The sequence below is a fragment of the Athene noctua genome, chromosome Z (assembly GCF_965140245.1).
Source record: "Athene noctua chromosome Z, bAthNoc1.hap1.1, whole genome shotgun sequence".
Classification (NCBI taxonomy): Eukaryota; Metazoa; Chordata; class Aves; order Strigiformes; family Strigidae; genus Athene; species Athene noctua.
The window spans coordinates 11,845,583-11,869,703 of record NC_134077.1 but is presented as its reverse complement, the minus strand read 5'-3'; the positions used below and the strand labels follow the sequence as shown (position 1 = coordinate 11,869,703).

The window sequence follows — 24,121 nt, the reverse complement described above, 5'->3', positions numbered from 1 at the left end:
TCCCACTCCAGGGGCATCACCTGACTGACTCAGAGATAGAGTGACTGCACTGCAAGCAAGCCTCAGCTCACAGAGACCACAATGGAAAGGATGCAGCAGGAAAGGGGCAAGCAGAGGAGAAATATCACTGTTGGACACACGAGAGACCATATCCAAGAATGGAAAAAGACTCCTGCCCTCCTGCTTCAGTACCAAGTCATAAATATTCCAGTTTTCCAAGGCAACAGCAAGTATGAAAACTGCTCCGGATTTCGCACAGAAAACCCACACTCACCTCTCTCTGCGCATGCCAAAGCATTCCCTGACATCACCGCTTAGAGCAACAGCAAAAGTCAAGCAGTGAGATCTGTCAACTCACCATGAAGTGAGCCCGCAGCACACCTCCTGCTCTCAAACACTCCCATCTTTGCAACAAAGCCCAGAGAGCATATAACCACCAGCTGATTTATTAGACAGGTGATATTAACTATAGGTGCTTACGCTGATTTTTTTTCCTAAATTTCTCCATTTATCACACAAACTGGGCATGCATTGCTGCTCTGCAGTGTTACCTGTCCCAGCTGGTTATGTTTTAGTGGCAAATAAAGCAATGTCTAGACAGCTTGCGCTTCTGCAAAGCAGTCTATGATTTTAAAAGAGACTGCTGAAGGTACACTCAAAAAACGCCCACTAGCAGCAATGCTACAGCACAAGATTGGCAGGCATAGGACTCCAGTGCCACCCAGGAGACAGTCTGTGCTCCGGAGCGCCCACATCCCAGCAGGCAACTAGAAAAGCTGCAAAGGGGCGAGGAAACAGGACCAAGTCTCCTAAAAAACCACTGTAATGCAGGCTTGTAACTAAATTCTGTGCATTTAACCTTCTGGCTCTCAGATGTATCAGTTGTTTTTCACTCTTCACCTCTATCATCTACAGTACCAATACTGTTAGCTGAAAGCATAAGGTCTGCATAAACAGCAAACTGACATAAATTATAATCATTACCATGACGCCTCACGCAGCACAGATTGCACATCCCCACCCATAATCATCATGCATGACCTGCTCATTCAGAAGGGATCTGCGGTTACCATAGATCACAGGCTGAACTTGAGTAATAGTGGCATTTTGCTTTGAAGCAAACAAACAGAATGTAAGGCTGTACGAATAGGCATGTCATACACAAGATGTGGAGTAACCCTCCTTCCTCTCTGCCGAACACTGGCACATGCCTCATGGGCATGTCCTATATGGAAAAACTGGTGAGAGTTCAAAGGGAGCAAGGAAAAACACAAAGGAGTAAATTGCAAAGCGAGTTAGTCTTCTGTGGAAAACTAGGGGGTACATGAAAGCAGTTCTGAAATATGTAAAAGGCTGCTACCAAGAGCAAATGAATAAGCTGTTCTCCATATCCTCAACAGCAGGAATAGGGTTCCTGAGGGGCAGCCAGGCAAGTTTAGGTTAGACATCAGGTGTAACAGATAAAACTAGCCATTCATTATTCCACCAAAAAAGCACAGCAGTCAGGAGGTAAGACTGGGTTTCTTAATATTATGCATGCTCTTGTCTCAGAAGCTCTTTGCTTAACTTATTTAAAGGCATGCATTCCTGATAATTCTCACAGGCCCTTAGTGTCAGAAATTGGAAACAATTGATTTTACTAGCTTTGCCACCAAAGAAATGCCTATAATCTTGGCCAACCCAGTGTGCCATGGCATCAGGAGATACCAATAGAGGAAAGGGACTGTACTGCTAAGATGTAGGATGCAGCAGATGATATCCTAATCATAGTGAACTTCCAGAGAGATAAAATGAAGAAACACAAGGAATGACATAGCCCAAGTCCACTAAGCCTGGGTCAAGGAGATGTAATTATATGGCTTCTGGAGGTTTTATTATTGTATAATTTCTGTTTGACTCAGAGGAGCAGGAAGCCTCTAATGCAGGATTAAAAGCTGAGAGTTTATTCAATGAGACAGAATACCTGGAGAAACAGAAACACGCTCCTGGAAAGACACAGGCAAACCTGCAGGTACAGCCTGAGAGTGGAAAAGCATTCCATGCCAGCTGATCCAGTAGCTAATCCATCCGGCTGTTAAAAACATACTCCAGGGTTTGTTTTGTTTTGTTTTTTTTCTAAGTGGAATATGTTTAGCACCAGCTTTCAGCCAATGAATTCATCCTCCTTTCATCCACCACAGTGAAGAGACTTTTTCTCATTAATTCAGTCTTGTTGAAGATGATCCTTGACTACAGCTGAGAACTCCTCTAAGTTTCTCTCTGGTTATTCTTAACCTCTGCCCATCTAATAGAGAAGGCTGTCCTGGACCATCAGCCAGCTGTACCCAAGATCTCCATGTCCGGTCAGCCCATGACTAAACAACCTTTTGGCTGTACGCATTTATTGGTGTTTGCTTAATTAGCACAAAGAGTCTAATCTGCAGCACCTTGCCCTGTGGCCAGTTGTACAAGGTCTGCCTCCTCCAAATGACATGTTCAACCAACAAGCAGACATCCCATAGGCAGGCAGGCACACAGAGCCAGAACTGGGAAGTATCTGCCCACTGGCCACCTCCAACAATTTTGCTCAGGTTGGAGAAAGACCCACAGCAAAGGAAATGCTATAGTGATAAAGGGGATCCGTGCTTGGGAGGAAGTCCTGCCACGTTCTTTAAAATAGCAAATAAAAGCTAGCAGAGGCAAAGCCCAGGCACCAGCAATGAGGCAGGCCACAAAGGTAAAGCAGGTCACAGGAGATGTGTGACAAACATGCCAAGTTTAGATTGTGTTGGACAGACTGAAATAGGGCTCAGCCTCCTGTGAAGCAGATGAAAAAGCTCGGTCACAATGCTCTATGGGGTTCTCCATGGAGATATCTCAGCACTTCAGGAACTGCTGGAAACTGTGGTATGGGGCTCAGGCACCACACCGAAGACTATTGAAAAGTGTTCAGGAAGAGGTGCTTGAAGTTGACAAACAAGGTCATGTGTCCCCATGCACCCCAGACGCATTCCAGTCAGGGGAACAAGAGCATGGCAGGGTGTAAAGAGCCCTGAAAGAGCCCTCGGGAGCTCTGTAGCATACAATGATTCACAGAGCCTTAGCTCAGGCCTAATAAGAAAGATGATGACTCAGAGAGCTCCTTTGTTGGCTGGACATGGGAGAGGAGCAGGAAGGAGCAGAGGAACAGAAGAGCATGAAGGACTGATTGCCCAGAGCAAGTTCCTGGAAAAACAGAAATATGCTTTTCATGTCCGTGACATATTTCCATCCCTCGTCAATTCTGAAGCCTGTGCTTTCAATACGCACTTAAGAAAGCACTCCATCCTGTGCAGAAAGGCAGCGTGTGACTCTCAACACGCAGCAAGGAAAAGAGAAGACCAGCTAAACAGTGAGATAGGGAGAGCTAGCAAGGACTGAACATGTGAGATACAACAGTCCAAGCCAGAGCGGCTGCTCTGCTCTCACTCATTCTCAGAGCAACAGCCTGTCGTGTTTTAAACCTGGCTGGCAGCCAGAACCATGCAGCTGCTTGCTCACACTCCCCCACCACAGAGAGAGTTGGAGGGGTAAGGGTAAGGAGACTCGGAGGTTGAGATAAAAGCAATTTAATAATTGAAAAAGAAAATAATCATCATAATGATAATAACAATAATAGAAAATACAAATGGGTAATGCACGATGGGATTGCTCACCACCCGCTGACCGATGCTCAGCCCGTTCCTGGCTTGTGATCTCAGAGAGGAGAGAATCCTGAAACCACCATCCCAAACACCCGAGTGCAGCTTCCCAACCAGCCCTTCTCTATACGCTGAGCATGACGTTAGGTGATATGGAATATTCCACTGGCCCGCTGGGGTCTGTTGTTTTGGCTGTGCCCCCCTCCCCCAGCCTCTTGTGTACCTGTGCACTTGCAGGCTGTGAGAAGTTGAAAAGTCCTGGACTTCCGAGCAACAGCTAAAACTGTCAGTACATTATCAATGTTCTTCTCATATCAAATTCCCCCGAATGAAAACACAGCACTATTCTAGTTACTAAGATGGGAAAAAAAAAAACCTATCCCAGCCAAAACCAGGACAGAGCTGGAGAAAACACTTGGTCATGATGTTCTAACAGGACCTGCTCTCCATCCCTGGGAACATCTGCCAGAATTAGTAATCCACTGTCAGAGGAGGTGAAGCATGGAAGGCCAAAGAGTGCTTGTGACCTTTTTAGCAATTTTTGCTCACCTGCTGCTTTCAGATCAACCTTCTGTATCAGTTTAAAATAAATCTAGCCCTTGTGAAAATAAAGTACTCAAGAGCTTGCAGAAGCATCTGGCCCTTCCTCTGCAAAGCCAGAAACTAGCACAGATGTATCTGTGGAGGCCAAGGGGGATTAATGCTGTAGTCATGAACCTCAGCATCTGAAAAAGAAGTGTGGTCTCCTCTCTCCACAACACTACTGCTTTCAACTCAGAGCAAATAGGTAAGCCCAAGCACTGCTTCCAGGTTTGCAGCAAAGACACATCTTGGCTATCTTCCTCTTCCTCTGTGTGCAAGGCTCCATGTATTGTATTGTATTAAGCCATGTAACAGCAATGGGCGCTTCCGTCCCACCGGGGGTAACTCCTGGATCTCATATTAGACCAGGCAAGAGTGGAGCCACATCATCCATCTGCAAGAGGGAGCACTTCTGTCTTCAGATGGGGCTCCTTTGAGCATGAGCCCTCCAAGAAGCACTTCTGTGAGCTCCACACACTGTCCACAAGGACTCAGCGAGGTCTGCTGCTTTCCACTGGGGTCTCCTGTTTTCCAGCACACAGCAGGGGCTGGTGCTGCAGCACCATGAGAGAAGCTGAAGTGCATACCTAGCACAGGACTCAATCAACAACAGGCAAAACCCAGCCTGAGGTAAACAAACTGCAGTTTCTAGCTCCTCACTGGGACAGTGCATAGCCCAGGGAGCACAGCTCCCCAGAAATCTCTGCAGTGTGGTCCGATTTTCAGTTATAGGCACTGAACACACCATGAAAAGGGCAGAATTTTGGAATAGCTTTTGTGTTTATATAGATAGAAACAATGTCCAGAGCTACCGCTGTTAATTCAACACAGAGATTTAATATGCCTTCCACAATTAAACTGATCTCCAGCTACCAGTTCTCAGGATAAACCTAACTCAGGGCCTGAATCCCTACACAGGCCACTGCTACAGCCCAAGACTTTTTAGTGAAGCAACAAGCTTTGGCCACCAGCAGGGACCTTCCAGCAGGCTAGATGAAAGCTCAGGTTAACCCCTCCTGCAATTTGCTGTACCTCTCATTAGATCTAACAATAATGCTCAGAACACACAGGGAAAGCTCAGTAGCAAATAACCTAATTAGAACTGAAAGTCTCACATCCTCTTGGTGACCAGCATATCTGCTGAACATGAGGGCTGATGTTCTCTGTGGTAAGCAGGGCAGCAAGGTGAAGAAAACATGGGGAGCCCTCCCGGATCCCCTGCTGTTGCACTCTTCCAAGCGTCCCAAGGCTGTTCTCTATGGAAGATTCCCAAAACTTTGGCTGAAACAACGCCAGCATTTGGGCAGGGCTTGGTGTTATTTTTAACACTTGCTCACATAACTCTTTGGATGAATCCTGGGAGAGCTTGTCACCAAAATAGTATACTGTGGGCACTATTTATACACCCGCTGGCAGCAGAGCAGGGTATGCTAAGGAGGGAAAGCTAGAGGACCCCCTTCCCTCCTCACAGCTTAGCAACTAGGTATATAGGGGAGCCCTAAAACATGGTTTGTTGTTTGGGCTAGTCCTCAGAAGTAAACCTTCACCTGCCGAAGGCCTGATATCCTTGTCTGTCCTGTTTACGAGATGCTCATCCACATGGGAGGGAAGCCCAGGTACAGTAAGCTTGGGGAAGATGGATGGCTGTGTGTATCAGGGGCGGGCACATCCCAGCTGCTGCGGACTAAAAAGGGAACAGCTGTGCCTAAATACCAGCTAGGTCAGAAGAAAATACTGCCACACTCCTATTTTATCTGTCCTTGGCTACTGCAGGGAAATCCAGCAGGGGTTTCTTGGTCATCACCTCTTTTCCCTATACAGCCCCAGTAATGGTGTGCAGTGGTGGGGGAAGGTAATGCATTAAATGCCAGTGAAGTTCGCTGGAAAGAAGGCACCAGACTAACATGACTGATTCTCCTTCATCCATGGACAACAGCAGCCTCAGGCCTTTCTATATCAAAACAGCTTGCCCTATGGAGCTGAAGGAAAAAAAAAAAAAACACAAAACCTTTTGAGACTATCCAGGGAAAGGAGGTTCTTCTTCTGTCTAATTTTCTAGAGTAACAATAACTTCTTTAAAGCCATTTCCGTGCCTGCTGAACTTTCTTGATTTTTGTCTTCAATTAGTTTCTTCTCCCTCCTCTTTTCTCTTAAGCCACATTCAGACTGCTTTCTACTTTCATGTCTCCTGCAGAAGCAGGATGACCTGAAGAACATGCACAGGATGCTGCATGAGAACAGAGAAGACAGGCTCCGGGCCACCAGCACTCCATCCTGAAGCAGAGTCTGATTTTCCAGTGTGCAGGTAAAAAGAAAATGGATACATGCATTTTCTTCCCATGTAATAGAGGCTACAGTCTGAGCAGCATAGTGATGTTCATGAGAGCTACAAAACAATGCAAAGTAAAACCACAATCACGCTACTAATTGAAGAATGCTCTCCAGGCAGGGGCAGGACTGACCACATTACTTTTAGCAGAACAAACGGAAGGCATCAGCTCCTACCTTGCCAGATACAATCTCCCCAGATCATGGGTTCAGCTCTCCGCAGCTGGAAGCCGGGTGCAGCAGCAACAGCTTGAGAGCAGCAGAAATAATACAGCATGCAGAGCCAGCGATAATCCAAAGCAAAACAGCTTGTCCCTGTGTCGGCTCAGGGATCAGCGGGCCATGCTGTGGGGAGTTTCCACAGGTAGTTCCCCCATTGCTGCAGGATGGCAGGCGAGAATCAACATGACAAGGCACTTCTTCCAGACAGGAGCTGGCTGAGGGATTCCTCCTGCTGCCAGTCACCTGCCTCTCCTTGGGCACAGTGGTGCCAGGGTGATGGTTTCACTCACAGAGCATGTGGGCAGGAGAGAAAAGCAAGGGCTGCTGGCAATGCAAGGGCCAGACTGCTAATGAAAGCCCCAGTGTAAATACAGATGCACTCTGGAGAGGGTTATGGCAGAAATGCAGCTCGTGTTACAGAGCGCCATTTACAGCAAGCTCAGAAAGCAGCCAGCGTGATGGGGCTGTGTGGGCTGACTCCACGGCCTGCCTGCTCAGGGTGGGATGGCAGCTGCTGTGAGGGGAAGCTGTGGGGTGAAGTGACCACTCACGAGGGGAGACCCTCCAATGCCACACTCTCCAGCAGCTCCTACAACTGTACACAGCACCTGCTAGCAGTAATGCAAACCTATGCTATTTTCCATCCTATGCCCTGCTTGGGACAGCCCCAGCCCCACACCTTCTCTTGTGTCAGCAATAGCGTGGCCAGCAGGGACAGGGAAGGGATCTGACCCCTGTACTCGTCACTGGGGAGGCCGCCCCTCGATTCCTGTGTTCAGTTTTGGGCCCCTCACTACAAAAAGGACATTGAATGACTTGAGCGTGTCCAGAGAAGGGCAACGGAGCTGGTGCAGGGTCTGGAGCACGGGTCGTACGAGGAGCGGCTGAGGGAACTGGGGGTGTTTAGTCTGGAGAAGAGGAGGCTGAGGGGAGACCTCATCGCCCTCTACAGCTCCCTGAAAGGAGGGTGCAGAGAGCTGGGGATGAGCCTCTTTAACCAAGTAACAAGTGACAGGACAAGAGGTAATGGCCTCAAGTTGCGCCAGGGAAGGTTGAGACTGGATATTAGGAAGCATTTCTTTCCAGAAGGGGTTGTTGGGTGTTGGAATGGGCTGCCCAGGGCAGTGGTGGAGTCCCCATCCCTGAAGGAGTTAAGAGTCGGGTTGACATAGCACTGAGGGATCTGGTGGGATTGGGAAGTGTCAATGTTGGGTTAATGGTTGGACTGGATGATCTTCAAGGTCTTTTCCAACCTAGATGATTCTGTGATTCTGTGATGCACAGTGCGGGGAGAAAGGCTGATCAGAGCATTGCTCCATCCATGTATGTGACCAGCTGATGGTACAGGAGCCCATTCCTATTGTCCAGGCCGAATCCCCATGCTCAGGGGCTCCACATTTTCGGGACTTACCTCTCTCTCCAATTCACTGCCTTTGGCACCTCCTGCTAGGATTCTTCTGTCCTTGCTGTCTCAGGATAATTTACAAGCTGTACTGCAACTGGATTTACACCAAATAAAGAAGATGGGGGATAGGGACTAGCTTGGCAAAGATGGAATGTGTCAAAGAGTTGGGGGCTTTGCCTCTGTTGTGCCCTCAACTGGAATCAGCAGTAGAGGGGTTTTGCAAGTTTCAGCCACTGCCCATTCAATAAGCACTGAAAGACCTCAGGAAGAGGCAGAGAAGGAGCTGTTTCAGGATGTATAACACAGCAGGCATAGCCTATATTCAGTAAGCCCAGTGCCAAACAGACATATACCCCATGCCAGTGACCTCTGGGTGCAACTGGTGACAAAAGAAGTGGGAGTTCATGTAGTTCTGAAGCAACTGAAGTCTGTTCTGTAGAGACTGAGGGGACCTCCTTTGATAAAATATTGCCTAGCCTCTAAAGAAGAACTGTGAAAACAGTTGACTCGGGCCAATTGCATCAGTGAGTTCTGTTAAAAACCTAGCTTCAAGGAGAGCACAGGGACCCCAGAGTAACAGGTATATGTCCTGGTGATAGCTACCAGAGGGTTGAAGCCAGACAGGCATCAAGCCACCCTGAAATGCTCCCTGTTAATGCGAGCAGCCAGGTTGTATTATCTATTGTCTCTTCTCTCCAGCAAAGTGCTGCTATGTCCACTACCTCTCCAGACAACTGGGAAAGCAAGGTTATCAGAGTTAAAAATTCCTGTTCCTGCACATGCTGATAATCTTTCCCCGGGTTGACAGTGCCTGCAATGAGGAAGGTGCTTTATGCTTTCCCCTTCCATGGTGTAGAGATTCTCCACAACAGCCCAGCCCAGCTGACCCTGGGATGAAGTAATTCTCCTAGCACTGAGCTGCCCTTGCACAAGGGAAAACTTCCCGATGTAACAACAGTGAATATGGTACCAGGTGCAGCTCCTCCGGTCTGTCTGAGACAAAATACAGCCCCGACTTCAATGCCAAGTATTCATCAACATTGCAAGAGGGGTCCAGAGAGGGGCTGCTTCTCCAAACATGATGAGCCTTCACGACTTATTCCTGTGTAGGGACAAACCAGGACAGGTCTCTTCTGGGGTGAAACAACTACACTGACAGGCTGGTTCACTGATAAGCAAGACAACACTGAAGCCATACCTTCTACCAAGCTGCTTCTGCAGCTGAACTGGGAATGCTAACCACCAGGTCATCCCAAAGGGCGTAAAAACTATTCACAACAACCCTGGCTCAAATGAGGCAGTTGAGAATGTTTAGGTCAAGGCTGCAATAATGCTCACCACATGTGCAGCAACAGCAGTGCTGTCAAGGCACAAGTGACAGCCCTCCAGCAGCCACAGACTCCCAGGAGCGTGAGCATTGACCTTGGCTGGGGCACCCTGTCTATAAGCTGCTCCCTGCACTTTCTGACCACACCTGGAGAGACAGAGGAAAGTGATACCCACAGAAAATGGGGTTCAGCAATCTGTACAGCCTGGCCTTGTCCAAGTTTGGGAGCTGCTCTTCCCTACAAGCACTGCTCTACCTCAGTTTGACTCACTGCCCACATTCATCGTTCACTGGAGGAATCCAGCCATTACACGAGCGGACAGGCACAGTCAGCACCGTTTCATGGGAGTTTACTTATCCAGCTCAGCTGCACAAAATCTCGAGCATGCCACCTCCCTGTTCGGTGCCTCGGTTTCCCCCCCTGTGAAATAAGGATCGTAACACTTACCAAGTTGCTGAAGATATTGTAAAGTTAACATCATTATGGGATGCTGGCAGTCTGTAAACAGTAACGAGCATTCTGTGAGACTCTTCTTCCTCCCATAAAGCAGACTCCTCGTGGCTTTCCTAGGCATACAAGCTACTGCCCGCAGCTGTCTTCACCCTCACCACGACAGGTACACTGTGAAGAGAGGGATCCGCATTACCCCCAAAAGCAGGAGCTTTGGTCCCTCTACCAGCTGCATTCAGGCCATCTGCCAGGGACGAATGCGATGCACCAGCCCGGCCTCAGCCGAGCTGTCAAGGCAGCGGAAGGGCTGGGGCTGCACTGCTCTGGAATTCCAGCAACGCACAAACACCCCGTCAGCTTGCACCAGAAATGACTCCTCCCTGCCCCGGACCAGGCTGAATCACTGGAAATACCAAAACAACGATGAGGTCACGTTCCCAGAGCAAGGAACTGGAGCCAGATATAGCCGTGCGGAGAAGCGTGCTAAAAAGGGACACGGTGTACAGGCTGGAGGCTCTGGCAGACAGGCACCTCGGGCATTTGTCTCGTTTAAAAACAGCTTGAGGCTGCCAGGAGACTTTTTTTCTCTCTGCAGGGAGCAGGGAACTAGGCAGCACAACAGGGGCTTTAAACCCTTTATCCATCCCACTGAAAGCGGCACAAACATTACAGCTTGTGAGTGTATAGATTTAGGGTTCAAGGAACGAGGCAGAGGTAAAATTATGACTGGATTCTGAGTCCAGTGTTCCCAAAATCTCACTGTGATACTATGTTCAGGCTTAAGCAGTTAACAATCCTGCTGCAGAAAACTGAACGGCAGACAAAAATCATATGCCCACTACTGTCTGGTTGCTTTTGTTACGCCTCAGCCAGTTTTCTTGAAAAAAGAAAAAACATTGGTTTTCTAAGTTTTCAGCAGGGTGACTGGCATGTAACAGTGGCTCCTGCTATTGCTCCTAAAATGAGCATCTAAGGCACTCCATTATCAGAAAACAGACTTTTTAAGGCAGTGCAGTTCCAGCCTTTCCCAGTTCTCTGTGGACCGAGACTGGAGACATTTTGTTGCTTAGACTGTGAAGGAAATTGCAACATAGGACTTGGAAAGGATAGAGGAATTCACAATAGAATTCGCAATAGCCTGCTCTTTCCCCTCTCTGTAGGATGAGACATTTGGATGGGTAACAATAACACCCACAGTTATATGTAGAAAGGGCTCTAAGAATCCAGATTTTGCTCCATCGGGACATAAACCAGATCCTAATCAGAAGCCAAAGGGGAGCAAAGATAGGACCAGATAGATGGCTAGCACCAGGCATCTCACCTGGCTGGCTGGGCAGCAGTCACTGAGCTGGCATGCTCTGCAACAACTGCCATGGTGTCTGGCACAGAGAGCTGGTGGGCTGTGCCCGCACCAGTTCCTTTCTCCTGCAAGTGCCTTCAGATTTGCTAATAAAAGATGTAAGAAAATCAGTGGTGACCACTGTGTAACTCTCACTGGAGAGCTATTAGACTAGAACTGCTCAAAACCCAATCAGTTCATTTTCACCCCACTGTCTCAGCGTGTTCTGGGAACGAGAGACACCATTTTGGGTCACAACAAGAATTGTTCTGGTCTAGTACCCTATCCTTGACACTTTGGCAGTGGCATATGCATATCACAGAGTACAAAGTGATCTCTCCTAAGGCCACACTCTTCCAGCCTGCAACAATCAGCAGTCAAGGAACTTCTAGAGCTGGAGGTTGCATGCTGACCACCATGTTTAGCAGCTACTGAAACACATCCCAGCCTTTGAGGTGTCTGGTTTCTTTTGGAATCTGTGTGTATTTTCAGCCTTCATGCCATCTCATAGCAACATGTTCTGCAAATCAACTGTGTTGAAAAAGGACTTCCTTAACCTCCCGCCTAATAAATAATTTTGCTGGATGTGCTTCCTCTGTGCTGTGAGAAATTGCAAAGGTGAGTAAGGTCATTCGTTACTGAACTTTTCCTCACTGAACACTATTTAATAGGCCTTAACTCCTTCCCACTATCATCTACTTTTCCTTGTTTAATCTCTCTTCCTAGTGAAGCTATCCCAGTTCCTTAATCATCCTCATGCCCCCTTTCTGTATTATGTCCAAGTCTGTGCCACTCTTTTTGAGAGTGGGTGACCAGGCTGGATGTGGTACTTGGGATGCGGGCACATGACTGTATACCTAAGTATGCAAGAATATATAGCAGCACTTTTTGACTTATTCTTTATTTCCAGTATGAGGTCTGCTTTTTGGCTACAGCTGATCATAGAGCTGATGTGCTCAGATAATGATGTGCTCGGATAACGATGCGCAGTGACTCCAGAGGGCTTCTTGTGGGCAGTGGGAAACAATCACCATGACATACATAAAGCTGTGTCATTTATCAGCATGGAATACCATTTGCTGTTTTATGATGCTAATAGCTTTGCAAGAAACTCCTGTGATTCTTTGGGCAGTTTTCAAACCAACTACCTTAACTAACTTAGAATCGTTCAAAAATTATAGTCTTCACTGTTTTCCAAATCATGGCTAGATGTGTTGCAGCATGTGTTCCACAGAGATCCCTGCAGAACCCAGGCACTACAGGTACCAGAGCTTTGATGCATTGCAAAGCATGGCATTTGACAAGTGGTGGTCTAAGCACAATGACCAAGAATGCTCCATCTCATTGGCTATCTCTTTATGGCCTGGTGCACGAGCTGTGGAGCTCTAATGCTCCTGTTCTGCACCTGCACTTGTGCTGTCACAGGTCCACGCACAGGTAGACAGACACCTGTACCAGATACTTCACAGCCTTTGCCATGCACAGTCTCAGTGCTGTGTATATGGTAGCACAATTACAGTAGTAGGATGGCCACACTCCACATACCATTGCTGGGACATTAGCAGCATGACAAATTCGCACTCACACACCACTGTCTAAACCAGTGTATTGCCCTGGCACTCATGGAGGATCCTGGTGCACTTTGAACCAGCCATTGTGAAATCAGTCAACAAGAAGTTCTTCTTGTGAAGGACATGAACAAGTTGCCCAAGAGACACCACCACTGTAGTTGCATAACTTTCTGCAAAGCAAATTAACTAGCAGAGAGGTTGAAAGCATCCCAAGGCAATGCCCTCCAACAGAAGACTTTACAGGTTGTGCCAGACAGATTCTGGTGTCAGCAGGATTTTTGTGACAGCAGCCCAAGAGCTGTCCAAGGGGAGATTGCTCAGACAGGAGCAGTCCTGAGGAGAACACAGTTCCCCCTGCTTCCGATCCTTGACAATGTGGTTAGCACAACTAATGCCATTTTATGAGGTGAGCAGCTATTCTCTGTGACCGTGAATAGTCTTGCTCTTCCCTTCCCCTCATCATCAGACCCTGAATGTCCTGTGCACCAAGCAGACAAACCAAACAGATTTCTTCTTCCCCTCCCTACCAGCTTCAAGGTTTCTGGATGCCAGGAACCTGTTAAGAAAATAAAGCTTTAATTGTAACTATGATTTAGTGCCATCATCATTCTGCCAAGAATCTCTACAGTGTTGGGTGACGGACACACACTCCCATCCACAGCTCCTCTGAGGACTTGGAAGTGCGGAGTCCAGGACAAGGCTTAAGGGCTACAAAGATGCTCAGTGAATACCCACCCAGGCACAACAATATCCCTAGTCCAGGCAAACACACACAGGAATGGGAAGAGGAGGAGGAGGAACTGTGGGCTTCACATAAGTAGCCAGATATCACAAGCAAAACCCCAACCAGGCTTCATGTTGCAGAATCAGAGGTATCTATAGTCAGCAGACCTCAGAAAACACCCTGCGATGTGTTCATGGCCTAGGTAAAGAACTGGAAGTGTTGAGTGGAAGGCAGTTTATCTAAGGCCAAATAGAATTGGGGTAGCCAGACTCCCTGAACATCTGGGAAGGATACAGTAAGCAGAAGAACTCCTCCCAGCCAAGTTTACCCTGAACTACTCCAAGCTGAGCTGGCAAACCACCCTGGCCCAGCTTCAGCAGAGGAAAGAGCTTCAGCACAGGAAAGAGCATAGGGCAGCTACAACTACGCACAGTATCTTCATTTTGCGTATTCCCAGACCTCAAAGGTACCCTTGCCACTCAGCAGGTTGATGGCAAGTGGAAGGAGGCACTTCATCTATCCCTCATCTGTTTCATGCAAAATACTGCCTGCAATCCCAGCAGAAAGACAGAAAGGAGGTTTCAGTGAGCCATAACCCCTATGTAATATCCTGGTCGGGGATATTACTTTCTCCAGCTCACATAAAAAGAGAACAGATGCATTCCTGCACATTGCCCATCGAACACTGCCCAGTCAACAGTTCCACCAACCTATCTAAAGGCAACAGAAACACTGAGTAGAGAACACTCAGGATACCAGGCATCCTGCACAGGAAAAAGTGTCAGACAGCATCTGCTGCCACAGCAAAAACTGAACCAGAAGCAGAACTGCAGGCAGAATACTGGGCTACCATAAACCTTTTGAATATTCTATGTTCCCTTATCCACAGCCAGAAGGTTTTTGAGGGATGATTGCCACAAGGTAAGGAAGCCTCTGAAGCAGCTGCTCTAGGTGTTGTTATCTAAGCCCAAAGGATGCAAACCCACTGCTGCCAGCAAAAGGTCACCAGACTGGAACCTGGCCCGGCAGCTTCTATGAAGCACATAAGACTTTTAGACTACAATTTTTCAACATGAGAGTACAAATTAGTTTTCTAAATACAGACCTGTACCCTACATGGAATGAATGGCCTGGATGCCTTCAGGGCTGATGGAGGGTAGCACTCTACTCCAGATGACACAAAAGAGTTCAGTTTAAAATTCTGGGCAGCTACTGACTCCCTGAGTCACCTTGGTCTGTATATTTCAGGCCCCAGCTTCCTGATGAAGAAGATACTGACCCTCCCTGCCTCTCAGGGGAGGGACAGTGCACAATAAAGCTTAAAAGATCCCAGGATCTTTGCCATAAATACCAAAGTTAAGGGAGGCAAACAGCGTTATTCATTATGTACAAAAGCCAGGCTTCTTTTATTAAGTGCCTAATACGGATGTGGAAGCAGGATGCAGTCAGTAACAAAAAAATTGGCCTTCCCTTGAGACACAACGCTCAGATCAGACAGCACTTTGTTTGTCAGGTGATGCATGGGGCTGGACATAACACCTATAGGTCTGCCCCAGCCTTGCATTCAGGTCTGGGAATAACCCCTGTTGCAGTGCAAACAAGCAGCTCAGCAGCACAGCCCTCACTGGGGCACAGACAGCTCCCCCCCAGAGCCAGGCACGATGATTCCAGAGAATCTACGAAAAGCCAGTGGTTGGATCGTATGTTTTCCTAATTCAGAGGAAGCCTGGCCCAGCTCCGGTTTCCCGCAACATCTCTTGGTGTCAGGAGAGGGGGTTGGAAAAGGCCAGATCCATTTATAGCTGAAAAGTCTGGCAGAGGGCTTAGCGTTGCGCAGAAAGGCTGGGAGCTGAAAACTCAGTACAGCCAGCTCCACCAAGGAGGAGAGGCAGGCTGGGGAAAAGGACAGGGTGTATGAAAACCACTTCCCTTCAAGCTGGGAGCGACGGGGGAGAGGTTGCTGCTCCGCAGTGCCAGGCAGAGAAAAACACTCTCTACTTCTGAGTAAATTATAAAAAGTAGGGCAGCAGAAGACTAGCTTTGGAAAAACTGAAGAGCAGCTGAGCTGCAGCTACGGCCAGAAGCACTCGCAGGCTGCAGGGCTCCGTGCCCTTCTTCTGAGCCCTGCATCTCATGCAGCCCTGCAGCAACTCAGTTCCCCTATCATGGGAATGGGGCTAGAGGTGGCTCCTGGACAGGGAGCTGAGCCTGGGAACCTGCCTCTGCTAGGAGGAACAACAGCTCCCTCACTCCAGCATATTTACCAGCGTATCAGCCAGCACATAAGTAGATATAGTAAAAAAAGCTCTTGCCAGCCCTCATGGAAAAATTTTGTCCCTGAGGACCAGACACCAGTTTAAAGCATCAACATGCATAGACTTATGCTATGATGATTTCAGCTCCTCCCCCGTGTTATCAGGCATAAGACAGAGATGAGAGGTATTTATTTAGCTAACAATTGTGCACAGGCATGGTAAAGTTAGGAAAAATAGCCACTAAAGCTGCATTATGGATCACAGAGATGATGAGGCCAATAAGAAAAGCAAATGCTGTCTAGACAAGGCAGTGAAATACCCGTGCTCTTGTACAGGCACTGATGACAGGAGCATCATACAAGAAAAATTCTGGTCACCTGCATTTAAAAATGATCAACTCAAATGAACAGGTGCACAAAGGCCTGGGGGAAACAGAAAACCTATCAAACAAGAAGAAACTTAAGAGCCTGGCTTGTTTAGCCTAGCCAAATGTAGGCAGAGAGCGGATAGGATTGCTCTCTAAATATATCACAAGAGACAAACAGAACTGCTGAAGCAAAAGGATAATGCTGGCACGACAACAAGAGAATAAATGCACTGTGAATACATTTAGGCTGAAAATTAGAGGGGGAGAAAAAAAATCAACCATCAGAAGAGGAAGCTTTCCAGCTGGAACGGCTGGTTTTAGAATGAAGTTTCATTAGTGGTCTGACGGGGTTATAGGACACAGCATCTCACAGATATCCAAGAGGTCCCTTATGCTCCTTATGTTTTTGTTCTCAGCTGGTAATTAGCATGGGTTATTATTCACACAACTCCTTTCTTACAACAGACCTTGTTGAGGATTGCTGCAGTTGGAGAACTTAGGGCAAGCAGGCGATGCTCCTTTGCTTTCCCATTCCCTAAAAGATGTTCATAATGACTTCCAGGCTACAGGTCAGTGGAAGAGAGTTGTGTGGATGCAGACCGATGAAGTGAGAGCCGGCGGGCAGCCTGGCAGGACTGCAGGTGTTGCAGTTAGCCATCTAAAACAGCCTTGAGGTGCCTCTGCCCCAAAGCGCCTGGTGCCCCACACTATTAGTGGCAGAGGTTGTTGTGTGTCACCCTGTTGGATTCAGGGGAGAGAAGATGCTCTAAGACCTCCTGTGCTGCAGTGTAAGAAAAGTAACCATATTGTCATGGGTTGTCACCCAAGCATTGTCATTCTTGATCCTGAAACTGCTGCCCAGCGGGCTGGCAGTATTTAGGTGCTACAGCAGAACAGTCTTCAAACCTTTCTGTTATGGAATAATGAGGAAAAAGGGGAGTAACCCACATTTCAGGGATTCATTTTTGATATGTCTATCAAATACAAGACCTTCATGAAAGGCTAAACTATGATGTCCAGACATGGCACAACCGACGACACGAAGTCTGACACACACACACATATCCCGGGACACACGGACCCCCCCCAGGCAGCTGCCCCCCGCCTTGCTCTGCTCACGGACAAGCCTCCCCGCTCCCCCCCGCCGCCTCTTACCGGCCGCCCGCACCGCTCCGCTGTTTACAACCGGGCGGCGGGGCGGGATCTCGGCGCTGCCCGCCCCCCCCCCCCCTCCCCCCCCCCCCCCCCCCCCGCGCTCCCGGGAATGGGCGTCGTCCGTCTAAGGATGTCTGATGCTTCCTCTAAGTTTCTTCTTAAAACATCCCTGATAGGATCTGAAGTTTGGGAATTTTATTGTGTTCCAAATCAGGAGGCGGCATGAAAAGCGCTATCATCACAGATGCAGCCTTCCCACAGGCTGTCCTCCCACTTCAGGAGGTCCAGGACCAACATACACATCTGGTTATGAACTCCTTTGATCAACTAGCAGACTGGCAAAGAATCAATCATCCCAATATTTTTATTTAAAAAAAATATTTTACAGAATCAGAGGTGATGTGGCACAGACATCACTGCCAACTGATATGTTTCAAATGCTGATCTTGTCAAACCACTGGAATATTGGTATTTGGTGCAAGTTCACCAACAGCTCTATTATCCCCTGCATGTGCTATACAGCATTTGCAAATCCCCTTCAGCCAGAGGTGAGTGCTTTGCACATAAACCATATGAAAAGAGTGACAGTCTCAAGAGTTGCCTTGCTCTGTCAGCAAAAGGCCTGCCTCTGCTACTCTGCATTATCCCCTGCTGCATTACATGTTAGGAACAGCTTTTGATAGAACTCTCGGTCCACAGACCAGCCTGGGTATTGGGGGGATGTCTGTTTACCTGCATAAATTCTCCTTTTTCCTCTAGCCCTAGGGAGGCTGACTGTGAAAGACATAATCCTCATCAGAAATCCATCACTGTCTCTGCAAAGTGAACGGTAAATCAGAGGGCTGTGACAGCCGCAAACTATCACAGCGGTTTCCTCACTCAGGGTGCAGGCTTTCACTTTACTTATCTCCTTGCAGGGGAGATCACTGGATTAGAATTTGCTCCTTCCCTAGCAAGCAGCTCCTGCCTGCTGAAGTCTGGATCTAGTCCCAGCTCTAGATCTGCACTGGCTATGCTGAAATTTAATACCACAGTTTGCAACGAGCCTCCCAAAGCAGCAGGTGCAACAGACTGGTTTTTTTCTGTTCTGAGTTAAACTGAGGGAGATGAAACCTTCTATTAGAGCTTAAACAATTTTACACGGTAATTGCTGAAACTGGGACCACAGGCATCAAGGTGTTATATGCAGACTGGATGAAATGGGGACATGGCTGGCCAGTTGCCATCATATGCTGTCTCCACTGATAGCTCAGAGACTCAAGGCAAAGATGTCCTAGATGGTTACTGTGCAAAAAAAATCCAATTCAAAACAAGGAAGGAGTCTAAATTCATATAAAGGAGGCATAAAAACCCCACCAAACCAGCCAACGCTGCTTAAACCTCTGCACAAAAAAACTCCATTTAGACAGCTCAGCAGTACTGACAGGACAGCCTCGTGCTGCCACGCTGGCCTTCCACCCAGTAACCCAGCTGATTGTGGAGCTGGTGTAACAAAACTGAGCAAATCCCAGTCCCTCAGTATCACCATGTCTGGCTACGTTGGTGCATTTTAGGGCCCTCTGCTGGCAGCCAGGCTGATAGCATTTTCATCTCTTCAACTCATGATTGACAGATGATCTGTTCCCAAATAAAATATTAGCCAGCACAGAGAAACTCTGCAGAACCACCTGAAGCTCTCACTAAGTTCCTCTGAAACTTGACCACACCACTCATCAGGGAGGCTGAGGGAGCCACCAGGTCATGCTTTATCCCTTACACTGAGTGACAGCATCACAGAATCATCTAGGTTGGAAAAGACCTTGAAGATCATCCAGTCCAACCATTAACCTCACATTGACACTTCCCAATCCCACCAGATCCCTCAGTGCTGTGTCAACGTGACTCTTAAACACCTCGAGGGATGGGGACTCCACCACTGCCCTGGGCAGCCCATTCCAACACCCAACAACCCCTTCTGGAAAGAAATGCTTCCTAATATCCAGTCTCAACCTTCCCTGGCGCAACTTGAGGCCATTCCCTCTTGTCCTATCACTTGTTACTTGGTTAAAGAGACTCATCCCCAGCTCTCTGCACCCTCCTTTCAGGGAGCTGTAGAGGGCGATGAGGTCTCCCCTCAGCCTCCTCTTCTCCAGACTAAACCCCGCCAGTTCCCTCAGCCGCTCCTCGTACGACCTGTGCTCCAGACCCTGCACCAGCTCCGTTGCCCTTCTCTGGACACGCTTGAGTTATTCAATGTGGAGCAAAGGGCAGCATACCCTGCACTAGTCATGAAATAGCATCTCTGCCTCCGATACTGCCTGTGAGATCTCCAGCAAGCACAGATGTGCGTGTGCGTGTCTGTTATGGTGGGAGAGACACCCGGTGCTGGCAGCTTAGATGAACCCAAACCATAACACGGACTTCTCAGGGCCAGATTTTATGCCTTGAGCCATATGGGAGCCTGAGCTTCTTTTGCCCTTTTAAGTCTAAATTGAATAGCTGGTGCCCAGATACAAAACATTAGGAGGGCTCTGAGGACAATGATCTTTTATGAGAGCAGATTTGCAATGCAGATAAAACAGGGCAGGCTGATGAATGTCAAGTCCATGTCCCTTGACCAACTAAGGGTTTCTGTGAGCTTGCAGCACTTCCTGGCTGCAGATGCAGGAAGAGGGTGGTGTTTGGGCACTGGCCATCTCTTGAGAAACTGGATTAACCATTGGTTTGGAAGGAGGTTATCTCCAACTCATGCCTTCCAAAGTGCTTGTGTACAGTCAAAAGGCTAAAAAATTACACATATTACAAAGATTAGGGATCTGGGGGTTGTGTAGCTGGACCTAAGGCACACCTGGGTCACTACTGTCACCCAAATGACGGCCCAGAGTGGATCAATAAAAGAAACAAATGCACGTGAATGAGAAAGACATTGCCAATTCAGCCTTTTCCTCAGCCTGTACTTCTTTTTGCTCTGAGGTATGTAGTTAAAGGAAGAAAAAAAAAAATTAGCGTTATGAACAATCTCAGGGAGTGGAGATGCCTCCGGTGGCATGTTCTGTCTTGTTCCAGGGAAGCCCTCTGGAATACCATACAACAGCTCTAATTCACCGTGTCTGCCTTGCCCAGCAACAGCACACATCTTCACAAGAGAGTGAGAGGGTGCATGTGGGTGAAAGGCAAGGCCCAAGTCCTGGATTTAGTCGCCCCAAGGGCAGAGCTCTGGGCAGCCACTGGCTCAGTTCTTGGCAGGGAGCAGCGCCTCCTCCTGACAGACCTTTACTTTGGTTTGCTTTGTAGGGTTTTTTTGTTTGTTTGGTCTTTCTTTTGGTCTTTTTTTCTTTTTTTATAGTCCTTTGTGTTTATGTTTGTCACTATTTGGTGAAAATGTTCCCGTTGTGGCAAAAGGTGATTTTGGCCGCATGTTTCTCCCAGACATAATGAGTGCTCCAAAGCCATGCTGATGGGAGAAGGCATAGCCGGAGCGGCGGGTGCTGGTCCGACGCAGGCGTCTCTTGGGTGAGGGTGGGGGAGGCCGCTTTTTGGCTTCTTTGATCTTGAGCAGGACCTGAAATCAGAAAATAAGATTGAAAAAGTGGGAAGTGCATAATTACTCACAAGCACAGTAAAAGAGGAGCAAAGAAAGGGAAACAGAAGCAGGGGTGCAAAGCCAAAGATGACTGGCAAAACAGGGGCATGGCGGGGGGGGTTGCAGAAGGGGAACTGAATTGACAGCACAGGATGGCAATCTGGTAAAAAGAAAAGACAATCCTAATCTAAAAGGTGTTAATGGGAGTGTCATCTGTAAATCACGGGAGGAGAGGATGTCAGTGTATTGTTCCTTACAGCTCTTGTGATTCTTGGCCGGGATATTCCTGTAGCTCTTTCAGGCGCTTCAGTCAAAATGTGAAAGTCATCTCAACGATAGTCAAAAGTCCAGAAGACAAATAATGGAGCATTTAAAAATTGGCTTACTTAATCTAGAAAACAGACTACTAAAGGGGATCTTTAATATGTAAAAGCTTTTTATAATGAGAATGGTGATCAATAGATTCTCATATTCCTTGGCAGAAGGGAACAAAATAATGCACTTCTTCTGCAGGTAGTGGGCTTCGCTCCCATGTGGCCACTCGGATCATCTGTGGACAAGCATCTTTTCAGAAAGGGGCTGTCAAAGGCAGGAGGTCAGTACTGAGTGGCAGCTCAGCAGAATCCCCAGCCACTGGACCCCTGTCATTTCTGCCTGGGACAGCGGTAGCTGTAGGCACTTGGCTTCTCTAAGCATTAGGTCTATTCAAGTTACTCTTGTACTGCCAGCTGGGGATCTCGGTACAGCAGGAAACCCAAACGCTCTTCTCCTGTGACAATTCACTTCCTAGAGGAAAGTAAAGTGATTTTGCACTAGAGAGAGATGCTCAACCCAAGCACTGAAGCTGGGACACAGCTGTGCCAGACTTCTACTCAACTGAGGGGTAAACTCAGCCCATTTTTGCACATCTAGCTGTTTCCTGAGGACCTTACTTCCTAGCAGTCTTCTCTAGCACCCACCTACCCCCTCTGCAAGGTCTGAGAATTCCCTCTCGTCTTCCAGCAGTCCTGGAGCACCTGGGGATCTTCTCAGACATCCCAAGGGTGATCAGGGCAGGCACTGAGGAGCATGCCCTTGGGGCTGTACTCAGAGACAGTCGTCTCACAGCTCAGTGCAGGAAGAGGAAGGAAGCACCAGGTGGCAGCAGCATTTAGCAGATGCTGTTTGAAAGCCAGCCCGGGAAGCTGCGCTGATGCTGATTTTTTGAGGCGTCCGTTGGCTGTAGTGAGCTGTGCGCTCTCTGCCCGCTTCATCTCTCCCAGCCTCCTCTTGCCCTAGTGGTCTCATCTTCATATTCCTGGGCATGGGAGGGCAGCTCGTTTCAGAGGGGGCATATAACCGTTGGCTACAAATGAAGTAAATTCTGAAGTAAAAAAATGGCCAGCAAACATGTATACCTGGGTGGAGCGTGAAGGGCTGTGGTCTGTCAGGCTAAAAACTGTATGGCAGCAGGGCAGGAGGAACATGTCACTCCTTTGCCACTGAGCCACACCACATAAATCCTGCACCTAAAAATAGCGTAGCCTCCTTGCTCCAGCGCAATCTAATCCACATCTAAATAATCTCAGCATTGGTCCCAGCTGCAGATGGCTTGAACTGTGCCAAAACCTAAATTCAATCCTCCTTCTCAAGGGACTAGGGGACAGATGGATGGCAGCCTAGTAAGCTTAGGTGGTAGTAAGCAGGATTTCTGGTTTAATAAGGTATCTCCTTACTTTATCACTGGGAGTTGGCTTTAACTGAGCCTTCAGGAATCGAAAGCCAACTACAGGCAGCACACATAGGGTGATGCTGAGGAAAATTGCTAGCCACACGTTTGGTTGGCTGAGGGTGTTCCGAGCTGTACCTGAAAAACAAAAGCATGATTAAAACAGCAGCCCCTCTCACCATTAGGGTTCACCTGAACCTTTTGCTTTCTGTGATTCCAAAGCAATTGGCAAACAAACCAAATTATAAAGCCAACACTATCTCCAACAGTGGAATCAGCTTGCTGTAGAGAAGAGAGTACTATCAATGTCACTGAGGCAAGCAAAGAAAAACGCAACGTCCAGACACAACTGCAGCAACAACTCAGGGAGACAAGGATATCAGAGTGAATGCCTCATCTCTTTACAAAGAGTCAAATCACTGCAAAGGATCGATACAAATGTTCAGGAGACCTTCTTCAGCAGCAGTCCAGCCCTCTCACCTTTTCCAGGACTGTACTGCAAAAGGAGGAACACTATTTTCTTACTTTCCAGCACGATTTCCTGAAGCATATTGGAATGCTGGCTCTGACTGCCCAGCAGGCAGCACGATCCTTTTATGAGAGGAGTATGCGTTGCTCTGAGTGTCTGCATGGACAGAGTGGCCTAATAGGTGTATTGGCAGAGCAACTGCCATGTGCTGGTGTGACACTGCCATCTTCTTTGAAACCAAAGTGCTCACTTCTGACTCCTCCAAAACTGAAGGAATGTAAGATAGAACAAACAGTCTGCAAAACCCTCATTACAGGACTTAATGATGTTATTGGCAGTAAAGTTACTGAATGTTTTCTTTTCAGTTGGCAAATTCTGCTGTAATACAACTCCACTGAAATTAAAGTAAACAAGTTGTCTGAGTACAGACTAGAAACACTTTCCTTAAAATGGTTTTAGACTGAGACCTTATTAAGCGTTGCTCAGCATTATGGCTAATTTGACCTACGTAGTCAAATAGAGCATCAGATAGAGATATCCCTGGAGCTACCTGTCTTTGGAAACTGAACTGACACTGTCATCTCTCACTCAGCACTTTTGGTACTAAAAGCCATCTTACAATGGATGTGACCATCTGCTTGGAAAATACACTGCAACAACTGACGTGCATCTCAGATATCTCCCAAATGGCCAAGCACCTTGGTATTGCAGTGAAGATGGGCAGAACAACTCTTCGTTTAACAATTCATCCAGAAATAAAGGCACTGATTAATACACAAACCTGAGACTCGAAGCAAAAAGGATTGGGATTTCAGAAGTAGAGTCTCATAACAATGCTGTATCAATATTGGCTATGGATGCACAGAGCTATTAAAAACATCTGAATTGCTTTGCTAAGCTTTCATCTTCCTTCCTGTCAAAGTCTCAGGAGACAGACTCATTTTTATGTTATCCTTCACTTTTTGCATAAGTTCAGCACTCTGTATGTAGAGTAACT

At 47.7% G+C, this 24,121-nt stretch overlaps 2 protein-coding genes across 5 annotated transcripts in view; both read right to left on the bottom strand.

Moving 5' to 3' along the window:
- Positions 1-17,427, bottom strand: part of RUSC2 (RUN and SH3 domain containing 2) — a 64,725-nt gene extending 47,298 nt beyond the window's left edge. For 2 of the 4 annotated variants that reach the window (XM_074931874.1, XM_074931872.1), the window contains exon 1: positions 9,972-10,297. The gene's annotated coding sequence lies outside the window, so the exon portion shown is untranslated. Of the gene's footprint in view, positions 1-9,971; positions 10,299-17,385 lie in introns of those variants that run through there. The other 2 variants (XM_074931870.1, XM_074931875.1) reach the window with 2 other exon arrangements.
- A 306-nt stretch (positions 17,428-17,733) lies between these two features.
- LOC141973374 (phospholipid-transporting ATPase ID-like) overlaps positions 17,734-24,121 on the bottom strand; it is a 74,889-nt gene continuing 68,501 nt past the window's right edge. Inside the window, exons 27-28 of the mRNA XM_074931876.1 lie at positions 22,663-22,793; positions 17,734-20,926 (exon numbers count right to left, since the gene is read on the bottom strand). Coding sequence (XP_074787977.1) covers positions 20,705-20,926; positions 22,663-22,793 — 353 coding nt within the window. The 3' untranslated portion in view covers positions 17,734-20,704. The remainder of the gene's footprint in view (positions 20,927-22,662; positions 22,794-24,121) is intronic.